The sequence below is a fragment of the Ctenopharyngodon idella genome, chromosome 1, assembly GCF_019924925.1.
Source record: "Ctenopharyngodon idella isolate HZGC_01 chromosome 1, HZGC01, whole genome shotgun sequence".
NCBI lineage: Eukaryota > Metazoa > Chordata > Actinopteri > Cypriniformes > Xenocyprididae > Ctenopharyngodon > Ctenopharyngodon idella.
The window spans coordinates 43,652,928-43,666,551 of NC_067220.1; the positions used below are offsets into that span (position 1 = coordinate 43,652,928).

At 36.7% G+C, this 13,624-nt stretch overlaps 1 protein-coding gene across 1 annotated transcript in view; it reads right to left on the minus strand.

Annotated features, from left to right (window-relative positions):
• Positions 1–2,058: 2,058 nt before the first annotated feature.
• The window catches only part of LOC127512407 (complement C3), a 33,746-nt gene continuing 22,180 nt past the window's right edge, over positions 2,059–13,624 (minus strand). The window contains exons 29-41 of the mRNA XM_051893314.1: positions 12,775–12,938; positions 12,491–12,649; positions 12,112–12,171; positions 11,754–11,844; positions 11,379–11,427; positions 10,936–11,026; positions 10,592–10,681; positions 8,318–8,423; positions 5,483–5,572; positions 5,306–5,386; positions 5,033–5,116; positions 4,232–4,367; positions 2,059–3,674 (exon numbers count right to left, since the gene is read on the minus strand). Of these exons, the coding sequence (XP_051749274.1) occupies positions 3,536–3,674; positions 4,232–4,367; positions 5,033–5,116; positions 5,306–5,386; positions 5,483–5,572; positions 8,318–8,423; positions 10,592–10,681; positions 10,936–11,026; positions 11,379–11,427; positions 11,754–11,844; positions 12,112–12,171; positions 12,491–12,649; positions 12,775–12,938 (1,340 nt within the window). The 3' untranslated portion in view covers positions 2,059–3,535. The remainder of the gene's footprint in view (positions 3,675–4,231; positions 4,368–5,032; positions 5,117–5,305; positions 5,387–5,482; positions 5,573–8,317; positions 8,424–10,591; positions 10,682–10,935; positions 11,027–11,378; positions 11,428–11,753; positions 11,845–12,111; positions 12,172–12,490; positions 12,650–12,774; positions 12,939–13,624) is intronic.

Below are 13,624 nucleotides of genomic sequence, written 5' to 3' on the forward strand. Positions count from 1 at the left end.
ATGCAAACTCATGATTAAAAATAAAAACCACAATTGCTCAACAGGTCGAGTTACTGTCATGTGTTTGTAACACCGTAGCTCTATGTTTTATCTATATTACGGCTCTAAAGGCCTCATGTGTCTTTCACCATCAACCTGAAGTAAATTATGATTAATACAGAACTGAGTTGTTTGATCACATATCATTATTGTGATGTATTAAATGCTTACAGTTTTGCATTTGAGACAATTGAGATTCCATAGTAGTAGTGCTAGGAATGTTGGGAATTGTTTGGGTGCGAGTTTGGCGGAAGTTAAAAAAAGAAGTAAAGTCGTTGCTAGAAGAAAGATGTGCCATCTCATGTGTATTCTTTTAAATGGATACATTGCAATTATTTTCACATTTTAAGGGTTTGAAAGTTCAGAAGTTGATGCAGACATTCAGTCTAGGTCGGATCTTAGTTTTGTAGAGGAGACTGGGGCAAGTTGTCACTTGGGATTACATCTCAGTAACTGAGGTTTTGAGTCAAATGTGCCATTACACAAATTTGTGTTTAGGGTGTATGTCGAACATCACATGACTAAACCGGAAAACTGGTCTCATCTCATCCACTTGTCGGAGAAAGTGTTAACAGCAGTATGAACTGATGGCGATATCTATGGACTTTTAAGGTAACCAGCTAACCTACCTAGTTCTTTTTGTTGTTGGCATTTTATTCAATATAAATATCTACAAATTAGTGAGAAGATGAAAAATAAAAACTTTTAGATTTCAATCTGCATATGTGAGAGACATCGGTTATGCTCCTTTGAAGGCATATTGAGTAATATGGTTTTATATTTGACAAAGCACATACAAAAGACCTGAACCGACAGCGATGTGATCTGTTTTACAGAATATGGAAGTGAAGTTGCGCATAACCCCCATTGTGTGTTGGTTTCAAACTTAACTGTATTTAATAATTCATCTTAATTCTTTACACTTGCTCTTCTTTTGACGCATATTGTCAAAAAAGGTCAATGAGTTTTAAATTAAGCGTGTTATATGTTTGGCAACGGTTCTTTTAACCCTAAAAGATGGAGTGTGTAGCTTTTCATTTCTTAAACAACCATGTATTAAGATGTTTAATGGCCATATTCCAGGATGACAATGTCAAGATTCATCAGGCTCAAACTGTGAAAGAATTGTTGGGAGGGAGCATGAAGAATCATTTTCACACATGATTTGGCACTGACCTTAACCGCAGTGTAAGTCTTTGGGATGTGCTGGAGGAGACTTTACAGAGTGCTCACCTCTTGCATTGTCAATACAAGATCTTGCCTAAAAAATGATGCACCTCTCGATGGAAATAAATGTTGTGATGTTATTTCCATCAAAAGGTGCATCAATTTTTGGTCAAGATCTTGTATTGACAATGCAAAAGGTGAGCACTCTAAAGTCTACTCCAGCACATCCCAAATACTTTCAATGAAATTAAGGTCTAGACTCAGAGGTGCCAATTCATGTGTGAAAATGATTCTTCATGCTCTCTGAACCATTCTTTCACAATTTTAACCCCGCTGAATCTTGACATTGTCATCCTGGAATATGGCCATGATGTGTCAACATGGTTGTTTAAGAAATGAAAAGCTACACACTCCATCTTTAAGGGTTAAAAGAGCCTTTGCCAAACATATAACATGCTAGAAATATACTAATCACTGTAATAATGATCCATTCATAGATTCTTAAGTATTTGCCTATTAAAATCCAAACAGTGACTTTTTTATTTTTTTGGCTGGGCAGTGTAGAATCTCCCCTGTCTAATGAAAGTATTGTTAAGTTCCAAGTCTAATGAGTTAAAACAGCTCAAACATGCATTTTAGTCTGGGACTAGCTTAAGCTTTGTGAAACCTGGGGTAAGAGTTTTAAGTATATTTTTGTTTGATGTTCATAAGCTTTATGTTACCATTGAGTTAACTGTAAATATAACTGAAATTCAGAAATATATAAAAAAAAAAAATCAACTAGGCCTACTCTAAACATATCAAATCATACGTTTGTTGTTTTTGGGTTACTGAAAATGATCAGAACAGTCCTTTGATCAAGTTAGATTTTTTTATTATGGAAATCTGATTAATCATGTGACATTTATTTTAGAATGACATTGCAATCAAGTAATGCTTATTATAGAGTAACATGATATTTACTGAAAAACTAGGGATGCACCGATACCTTTACCAGTATCGGTATCGGCCGATACCAAACTCATGTACTTGTACTCGAAAAAAAATACCCCAGATACCAAAGACCGATACCTAACGTGACGTAACTGACATAATCTTCCGTGCACAGAGACACCCGTGGCAGCAGCAGAAACAATGTCAGCCTCAGGGGTGTGGAAATACTTCAAAATTAATGATGACAACACACACATTGCGACCTGCATGCTTTCAATCACAATTAGTGATCGATTAGTGAAGGCGGGATAGACGGAATCGCGCTGAATGACACACACCAGAAGCGCTCTCTCTCGCGCGCGCACTCTCTCTATTTCTTTCTTTCTTGCGCGCAATCCCAGTTCTCTCACAGCACGCAATCAGTTCTCCTTGCGCCTGAATGGTCAAATGTATTGTGTGGAGTATCTCACATAATACAGTCGGTTATGGGTTAAAGGATTAGTCCACTTTTAAATAAACTTTTCCTGATAATTTAGTCACCCCCCATGTCATCCAAGATGTTCATGTTTTTCTTTCTTCAGTCGAAAAGAAATGAAGGTTTTTGACGAAAACATTCCAGGATTTTTCTCCTTATAGTGAACTTCAATGGCCTCTAAACGGTTGAAGGTCAAAATGACAGTTTCAGTGCAGCTTCAAAGGGCTTTAAACGATACCAGATGAGGAATAAGGGTCTTATCTAGCGAAACGATCGGTCATTTTCAAAAAAAATGTAAATGTATATGCTTTATATAAACAAATGTTCGCCTTCTAAGTGCTTCCGCCAAAACCGCATTTCCGTATTCTCCAAACATTTAAGCTGTATGTCCTACGTCTTCCCTATTGTCTCATAAAATAAATTTATGAGACAGTTGTTGTTATATTTGATTGGTGACTACAAATATGAAATTTAATTGAAAGCTTGGCAAACAGCTTTGGAGAATTTGATGTTTCCCCATTCAAAGAGATAGGAGTTGCATGCCCGAGAGGCGTTTCAAAGACGGCCGCCGAGTGAAATGACTTGTCTTAAAGGGTCTTTGGTAATAATAAAGAAGCTGTCCTACATTCATTAGTCTCACTGTGTTGTGCTTGGAAAACTGCAACATCACCAAAAATAAAAATAAAAAAAGTATAGGCATCGGTATCGTTATCGGCGTGTACCAGAAAAAAGTATCGGTACTCGTACTTGGTCCTTAAAAATGGTATCGGTGCATCCCTAGAAAAAAGTAACAGTTGCATTTATGCAATTATGTTTAACAGTTATAAGCAAGCTATACTAACTTTTCTGAATTGTGATATATTTAATTATGTCATTGAGCATCTCAAAGCAGTAGTCTGGCATTAGGGCCGTTTTGACTGATTAGCCGCAGCCGAAGCGCAGATCCTGCTGGAGACTCAACATGCCGTTGTATTTTTCTTTGAGTTCAGCACTTATCTTGCTCTGCTCCAAGCTGGGCCAAAACTCCACCCACGTCCTCTCACCCAGAGCGTACTGAATTCTGAAGATTAATCAGAGGATGGACATTTCTAAGTAAGTGTACAAAGTCCTAATAAGAGAAACATTGGCAAATTCTATAAACAGTTGCACCACTTTGAGTGTTACTTCAGTGCAAAACCCTGCATTTTACACACTTCATTTTCGGTGTAAATGTGGCCCAGATCCGGCCCACATCTGGTACATGTGGATTACATGCGGACCAGATGTGGGCCAGATCTGGGCCGACACTATGTTGCTGTCAGGGATAGAATGCAGCATTTTGACAAAAGTCAGTGCTATTTGATTGGTGAAATTATTTTTGCACTAATGCGTTCCACGTAAGAATGCTTTAAACAATTTTATTTAAAAGAGATATTTGAGTAATTTTTCAGTTTGCATACTTCCTTCAGTGAATTAGACACAAAAACAATGCAGACAGTGCAAACAAATAACAGACACTATCAGCAGATACACATACAGTATCTCACACTCTCTCATGAATACAGAGGCATTTTCACAGATCAGGACACACACACAGACATACACACACACTTCGGATCACAGGTCAAGTGCCCTTACTTTGCACCTTCCAGTTGGACATCCCCAGACTGGCCCATGATCAGATAGCTCTCACCCTGCTTCAGATCCAAAGCTTCTTTGCAAGAGATTTGTAAAGTGAAAGTGCGCCGCTTCCCCTCCACATTATCTTCCGGCCCTACACAAATATGCAACATTTAAATACTGTATGTAACACAATACACTGTATCACACTGAACACAAATCACAAACACACAAGTATGGTGACATGTCTGAATGTCTCTCTGAGGTATTGAGTTTGTACTGGCACAACACAACAAAAATAATATTTGTTTCTCCCAAAACACTGTAAAGACCATTAAAGGGATAGTTCACCCAAAAAAGAAAATTCTGTCATCATTTGCTCACCCTCAATTTGTTCCAAACCTGTATGAGTTTCTTTCTTCTGTTGAACTAAAAAGAAGATATTTTGAAGAATGTTGGTAATCAAACAGTTGACGGTAGCCATTGACTTCCATAGTATTTTTTTCCTACAGTGGAAGTCAATTACTACCGTCAACTGTCTGGTTACCCATATTCTTTAAAATATCTTCTTTTTAGTTCAACAGAAGAAAGAAACTCATACAGGTTTGGAACAACTTGAAAGTGAGTAAATGATGACAAATTTTCATTTTTGGGTGAACTATCCCTGTAAGACCAGACGTGGGTAGCTTATTGTTTGTGGGTTAAAATTAAACAAGATATCAGCAGAACATCTGTAATCACTTAGTGCTGAAATAAGTGGGAAACTTAATCTTTCAATTGACAGAATTTATACATGGTGGTTGGAGTGAACAATTATACCTGTTTTGAGGGCACTTTCAATCCTCATATTGTAATAAACTGTTGAAGCGTCGTCATCTTCCCTCATCAGAACAGCCTTATAAACTGTAAAAATTGAAAAGTTTGATGTAGCATCTTACTGATCACCTCATTAATGAATAATTTTACATATATAAATAAAAGTACATGCTGAGGACATTCTCATTAGCTGCAGTGGATTCTCTTTACACACACATGCACACAAAAAAACAAAACAAGATTGCACAAAATATGCAGACACACATGATAATTTACCGTAATTTATTTTTGGTTCACATGCTTTCTTATTACGCTGAGCCTCATGAATTTTCTCCTTCCTTTGAAGACTGCAGTTTTCTATATCAGCAATAGACAGAGAAATGAACCTATTGTAGATTAACAGCATACAACTCTTACTTAAACTTTCTTACATGAAAACAAATTGCACATTACCTTCGGCACACTGACAGACATCTTGCTTACAGATTTTTTGAAGAGCTCCTTCCCTCCTGGTGGGATGATAAAACTTCACACAGCGATTTTCTAAACATGGAGGAATCATGACATCACATGGGTCACGCAGGTACTGTATACAGTGTTCATTGTGTTGTAGCATCAGAGATATAGCAGTCAGCCATTAAAATAATCTCCAAATAAGTCATAAATAGATCAAATATTCAATTAACGTATACAACATCTTTTACAGTAATCATGATGTTTATTTTGAATGACATATATGATGTTGTTATACTATGTTAAGCTCAAAGTTAGCGCAAATCTCAACTAAATTCTTCATTTGTTAGATCTGTGTCAGTGGAACCCTGAGAAATTTATTTTTGAGTATGTAATAAGAATTTAACTTTAAGATAAACTGTATTAATGATGATTCAATAGATATATGTTTAATAGCTTTAATTAGAAGCTCAACACGCTGCAAATGGAAAAAACACCAGCAAATTAAGAAAACATCAAAAGTCCTCTACAACATAGAAGTTAAAAGATATCAATTTCTGAAGGAAGCTGCTGACAGAGAAGTAGGAAAAACGGGTGAACTGAAAAAGCTCATTAAATAACTTATTTGCTCTAGCTTGTTTCCTTCTAATAAACCTGGCATTATATACTAAATATTGTTGGCTCTGTGACAAATTGCTTGTTATGTTCCTAGATTTGTCCATGCTGATGACCAGCAGAGTTGGAGCAGACCTCCTGTCTGAAAACATCTCCAAGGCACTATGAACCATATAGTAAGTAAAATCTCAAGCATACACTACCGTTCAAAAGTTTGGGGTTGATATGATTCTTATGTTCTTGAAAGAAGTCTCTTATGCTCATCAAGACTGCATTTATTTGATTAAAAATACAGTAAAACAGTAATAATTTAAAATAGTTTTTTTTTTCTATGTGAATATATTGTAAAATGTAATTTATTCCTGTGATCAAAGCTGAACTTTCAGCATAATTTCTCCAGTCTTCAGTGTCACATGATCCTTCAGAAATCATTCTATTGATAATAATCATAAATGTTTCTTGAGCATCAAATCAGCATATTAGAATGATTTCTGAAGGATCATGTGACACTAAAGACTCGAGTAATGATGCTGAAAATTCAGCTTTGATCGGTTTAAATTCAGAAATTTTATTTCATGATAATGATATATATCACGATATAGCTATTCTTATTTCATTTTTATTAATAAAAATAAGAACAAAGAAGCAAATTACAAACAATAGAACAATTACAATAGAGCAAAGATACAAATCAAATAAACTTTACATTTGTCAGCTACAATAGGTTTATTTAACATGTAGTAAAAAATACTACAGAAATTGATCAAGTATATAATTAAAACACTGAATAGTCTTCACTGAATGAATCAAATATGAACCGATTCTTATTAAAGATACAAGTGATTAGTCAAGAGCAGTGAGTGATTTTCTGTTTGTCTTTTGTTGTTGATTAACATGAATGAGACAGACAGCATTTTATTAGGATGCTGTCCCTTTAAGACCAAATGCATGGATCCGATATATTGACACACATCTGGTGTGTTTACGTTAATTTAAGACATAACCGACTATGTTTACGTGAATACTCCACATAGCGCGCATTTTGACATGATAGTACGTCTATCTGACCATTCAAGCGCAATAAGATGCGAAAGCGGTCTGAATTTGCGATCGTATGCGGTATCAGAGAGGAAACTTTTTGTGCACGCTTCAGCTATGTGTCAGTCAGTGCGAGCACCAACCGCATGGAGTTATTTTCAACAGCTTATTGCACTTAATAACTTTATTAAACATAATACATGTTCCAAATTAGTGATTGCATGCTGTCTGAGAGAGGTGGCTTTTGTGCGCAAGCTTCAGCTGTTTGTCAGTCGGCCTGGGCACCAACTGCATTGAGCTCTTTTTCACAGCTTACTGCTCTTAATAACTCTCAACGTCCCACTCTTTATTTTCTCATTCATGCATGTTTGTTTTTTTTTTCACTCTTATGTGTATAACTTTAAGTAGTACTGTGCTTCGCGGATAAATTTACATACCGCGAAATAAACAATATTTGTAAAATATCAAACGATAGACACTTTATACCCTGGTCACAATATATACCGCCCAGCCCTAAATCACAGGGAAAAAAAATACATTTTAAAAAATTTATTCACAGTTATTTTAAATTGTAATGTTACAGTTGTAACATTACAATTTACACAATGTTACACAATGTTACTGTTTTACTGTACCGTGGTGAGCATAAGATACTTATTTTAAAGACATTTAAAATCTCACTGACCCCAAACTTTTGAATGGTAGTGTAAATTGCAGTTATGATGACCTATGTTCCTTCCACTTAAATGATACTATATGTCCATTCCATAGAGACTCCGATTAAACTGATTGCGATTAAACCAGATAATAGCAAAATAAGCAAAATATAGTCACAAAACTCTGGACTATTGATATAAATGTTAGTATTTGTCCAAGTATCTGATGCTATGCTTGAAGTATAATAAATAAATAAATAAATAAATAAATAAATGAATGAATGAGTGAAGAATAAAATAACATTGTTTTCTAATGTTCTAAATGAGTGCACTTCACTGAGGCAAGTAGAGTATCTGCAGTAGGCTCCACTTTGTGAAGTCTGTATGACATTAGTCAAAGACAGCTTATTCAGAAGCATTTATGGTTGGGTCTGGTAAACACAGATTTGTTTCCTGATGGACTGATAAAATTGTGTGCAATTTATGTCAGGTTAATGGAGTGTTTGCATGAACATCAGTTTCATACCTATAGAGTAGTATTCATATACAGTGACTCCTGCTGGTTGAATAAAGCCTCCATTCATAATTCTGTGCAGCCTGAAGGTGATCCTATCTTTCCTGTTATGAGAAATCTGCAAGTGTAAGTGCAAATAGCAGACACTTTAGAGTAGGGAATCAAACTGCCTTGTGTAACCCTAACCCCAACCTTAAAACTAATATATATATATATATATATATATATATACACACACACATTATCTCACAGAAGTGAGTACACCCCTCACATTTTTGTAAATATTTTATTATATCTTTCCATGTGACAACACTGAAGAAATGACACTTTGCTACAATGTAAAGTAGTGAGTGTACAGCTTGTATAACAGTGTAAATTTGCTGTCCCTTCAAAATAACTCAACACACAGCCATTAATGTCTAAACCGCTGGCCACAAAAGTGAGTACACCCCTAAGTGAAAATGTCCAAATTGGGCCCAAAGTGTCAATATTTTGTGTGGCCATCATTATTTTCCAGCACTGCCTTAACCCTCTTGGGCATGGAGTTCACCAGAGCTTCACAGGTTGCCACTGGAGTCCTCTTCCACTCCTCCATGACGACATCACGGAGCTGGTGGATGTTAGAGACCTTGCGCTCCTCCACCTTCCGTTTGAGGATGCCCCACAGATGCTCAATAGGGTTTAGGTACCCTCAGCTTCTTTAGCAAGGCAGTGGTCGTCTTGGAGGTGTGTTTGGGTTCGTTATCATGTTGGAATACTGCCCTGCGGCCCAGTCTCCGAAGGGAGAGGATCATGCTCTGCTCATTCATGGTTCCCTCAATGAACTGTAGCTCCCCAGTGCTGGCAGCACTCATGCAGCCCCAGACCATGACACTCCCACCACCATGCTTGACTGTAGGCAAGACACACTTGTCTTTGTACTCCTCACCTGGTTGCCGCCACACACGCTTAACACCATCTGAACCAATTAAGTTTATCATGGTCTTATTAGACCACAGGGCATGGTTCCAGTAATCCATGTCCTTAGTCTGCTTGTCTTCAGCAAACTGTTTGCGGGCTTTCCTGTGCATCATCTTTGAAAGAGGCTTTCTTCTGGGACGACAGCCATGCAGACCAATTTGATGCAGTGTGCGGCGTATGGTCTGAGCACTGACAGGCTGACCCCCCACCCCTTCAATCTCTGCAGCAATGCTGGCAGCACTCATACGTCTATTTCCCAAACACAACCTCTGGATATGACACTGAGCATGTGCACTCAACTTCTTTGGTCGACCATGGCGAGGCCTGTTCTGAGTGGAGCCTGTCCTGTTAAACCGCTGTATGGTCTTGGCCGCCGTGCTGCAGCTCAGTTTCACGGTCTTGGCAATCTTCTTATAGCCTACATCATCTTTATGTAGAGCAACAATTCTTTTTTTCAGGTCCTCTTTGCCATGAGGTGCCATGTTGAACTTCCAGTGACCAGTATGAGAAAGCGAGAGCGATAACACCAAATTTAACACACCTGCTCCCCATTCACACCTGAGACCTTGTAACACTACAGAGTCACATGACACCGGGGAGAGAGAATGGTTAATTGTGTGAATAATTTTCCTCAGCCAAACCCCATTCCACAGCCATACCTGTCACACACCCAGTCTGAGCAGTTTTTTTTCTTCTTGTAATTAGGAGTATAGTGAGTATATGTTTTACCTATGTAAGGCAGTGTATTGTGTTGTCCACAAGATGTAGCTATAACACTGTTGTGTTAAGACAGATTCAAGTACCTTAGAACTGTTTGAGCCTTTTGATGTACCATAGTGTTGATACTTTTCTTCAGTTCATGTTATCAACTCTAGAGGTAAGCCATGTTAACGGTAGTGGAAATTGCAATGTAAAATATCTTTGTTGTTATTGCACTAAAGTTCAGTTTATTGAGATATTTTGTGTTTTAAACCTGCTAAAGACCTAAATGCAGAGTAATATGGAGAGTTAAAATGTTTTGTTCTTTCTTTTAAATGTGATTAATGCGTGGTGGCTAATGAAAAGCTATATGATATTATAAGCAGCGAGAGCTTGCTATTGAATTGCGTGTGCATTGAAATGTACTTTGCTAGTTTAAAACATAAGTTTTCAACTTAAACTTAGTTTTAAACTAAAGTTTAAACCCCCCAGTAATATTTAAGTAATAAAATTAATATTACTGTGCGACTAGTTGACTAATGGCTTAAATGAATGACTACTAGTCGACTAGAAAAAATCTTTAGTTTGGGACAGCCCTAGTTTTCAGAGTAAAATTGACACAGAGACCTTGTCCAGGTAGATGATGAGGGATCCTCGCTCTGAAAGCTGCTTGTTCATCTCAAATTTCTCAATCAGCCTGTCATGTCCAGTTGACAGCTACAAACAGGAACAGAAAGTTATTATTATTTGAGAGTTTGACAGCTTTTCTCCTTATGAACTACTACCACAGTTTGCTGTTGGAGAATACCATACCAGATGCTTGTGTAACACTGAAATTGTAGCGGAAATATGTAGGCAGTTGCCATACATGGATAGAGTCCATATAACTTTTTAATGGTGGAAAAAAACAAAATGATTGGTCGGGACTATATGCACATTTCAATTAAGTCCCTGGAAAAGCTGATACTTACCACTTTCAGATCATTCTCATCCACAACAAATCCTGTCAGTAATGTAATGTCCAGTATAGACATGGTGGCATCCCTGTCAGCGGACAGATACCTGTGGAATCATCAATCCAAAAGTGAGCTTTCTATAGCACTGTCCCTGCATTAAGAGAATTGCAAAAGTGTCTCAAACTCTCCCTCAACACAGCAGCTTTAAGAGAATAGAATAAAGGTCATGATAAAGTACAAAGGTGCAACACTCACTCTTCAAAGTTCAAGTTTTATTAATTAAAACAACATGTGAGTGTTGCACCTTTGTTCAGCTCATATATTTTTTTTTATAATTGTCAAGGATTATTCACTGTACTGAGATACTGTTTAGTAGAACTGAAATTTGAAAGTTCTACTAAATACTTTGATATTTAGAACAGAAACATTGTGAAGAAAAATGGCACTTATTCACACACCTGGTATTGATAGTGAGTCTATAACTCTCGATTGCACCGCGATATGTTACTAAAATGAAAGAAAGAGAAAATAAGCCAGTAATGGGTGAATCTCAAAAAAAAAAAAAAAAAACTGTCAAGAACATGTCTAGGTCACATTTCACCCGAAAACCAAAATAAAACTATTTTACTCAATTTTATTAAGTCTGTTGTTGGACCATTACGTTTTTTACCTTGTGAAATTACAATGACAAATGCAAACAATCTCTCATTATGCAATATATTTTGACATGTCACTCTCCACCATATGACACCATTGAAATTTTACATATCTTGCATTTATGATCATATCTCCCTTTCAGAATATAAGACACAAAACAGTAGACTAAATTTTACCTTGATTGTCCCTCTCAAATGTCAGATCAAGCTCAAAATTCTTGCAGGTGCCACTCCTCTCTTTTGGTTTTGCATAGTACTCAGTCACAACCTGCAGAGGAGAAAATAATTTCTTGAATGCAGACTAAATACAAGAAGGCTGGATTCATGTCTGTTATTCTTTAGGAGTAAGAGCTAGCGTAGATGCTCATTTGCTTTCAGTCGAAATTGTGTCAACTAGTCAACTCAGTGGTGATGTATCTGAGCATTCTCACAGGCAGCATCTAAAGTCTGTGATCTAAGTTCATATGCTAAACTAGATTTTTACAAAGGTTTTGTTAGTTTTCTGTTTTGATTATTGCTTTCTTCAGTTACTCACAGTTACAGAGGCCTCTCCAGCACCCTTGGCACTGACAGTGATCTCCCTATTAGATGGAATCTGTTGATGAAAATAATAATAATAATAAAATGTACATTTTTAATATAAAATACTCATCTTGATAAAATGTATCAATATCAGACTGAGAACTAAATAGTTATTTCATCTTAAGCCAGGTATACATCCACAATTGTTGCTCATACAGTACGACCAGAGTGACTAGCAAATATAGACTGTATGACTTCAGCAGTTATGTATGTCAGACTGTATTTCAGCAATTCAGATTGTTGACTGGGCCATCAGTTGTGTCACTGTATCCTGACTGACACATAACATGGTACCGCACAAACCCATGTTTTCTAAATCAGCACAAACTCACCTTTGCTGTTTGTGCGAGGTGAGCGTTGTCTTTGTTGAACTTCCACACAATCGGCTGCCGGCTGCCTTCCACTCGGATCGTCATCTCCAGGTCTAACTGCTTCATGTCTTTCACTTGAATCCTGTATTCAGCAACAGCCTGGAACACCATGATGGTGGTCTGGGAGGGAGGAGACGAGGATTTAACTGCTTTTCAAAGCCATATTTTGGTTTCCCAGATATTGCATATTTAACACGTGGACAGATATGCAAAGCAGATGTGCATGTTTAATGTTCACTACAAACCTGAGTCGTGCCATATCCTCCTCCGTTCCTCCTCTGGTTGTTGAGCCAGTTCACAATGGGTGCTGCAGCCTGGAAGTCTTTAGCTTTAACAAGGGCCAGGAGTGCATAGGCTGAAGCCTCAATAGTATAGTAATTGCTTTCAGGGACAGGCCAGTGACTTCCATCTGTATGGAATCAGTTCAGTTCAGTTTTATTGGTATTTTATTTTTACCATACAAAGTGTTCCAAAACAGCTTTACAGTGAATTGTTTTGTTTTAAAGTAGTTTACTGAATGAAAAGTAGATATGAAATTCAAAGACAAACATCCACGTGCTATCTCAGGGTTTCTCAAACATTTTTGAACTCCTTTCACAACCCCAGACTTTACATAGATTTTTATACCAATAAAATATAAATAATGCAGGATAGATATTACACGATTTCTGAGGTTGTTAAGTGATAGTATATGCATCATTATAGGGGTGGGTGATATGACCAAAATCTTATTTGATGATATTAGACATTTTATTTCACAATAACGATATATGGGCCATTCTACAGAATTGGTCAGATTTGGAAACGTCTTGAAAAAAAATGTGCCTTTTTCCACAAATTTTGTATGTATGCAAATTGTATAATATCCAAGGTACACATTTCTAGTAATTGTGCAGTTAATTCTCTTGTATTTTCATAAAGTTTTGGAATATTTTTCTTCTCCCCAAATTTGACATTACCGAAACACAATAATAAGTAATTTAATAAGAAGGCTTACATTGACCTATTAACATTTTGTTTATATCTACCTTGTAAATATATTTTTTTGCTATTTTTTTTTTTTTTTTAAATGTTCACAGGTAATTCAATAACAAT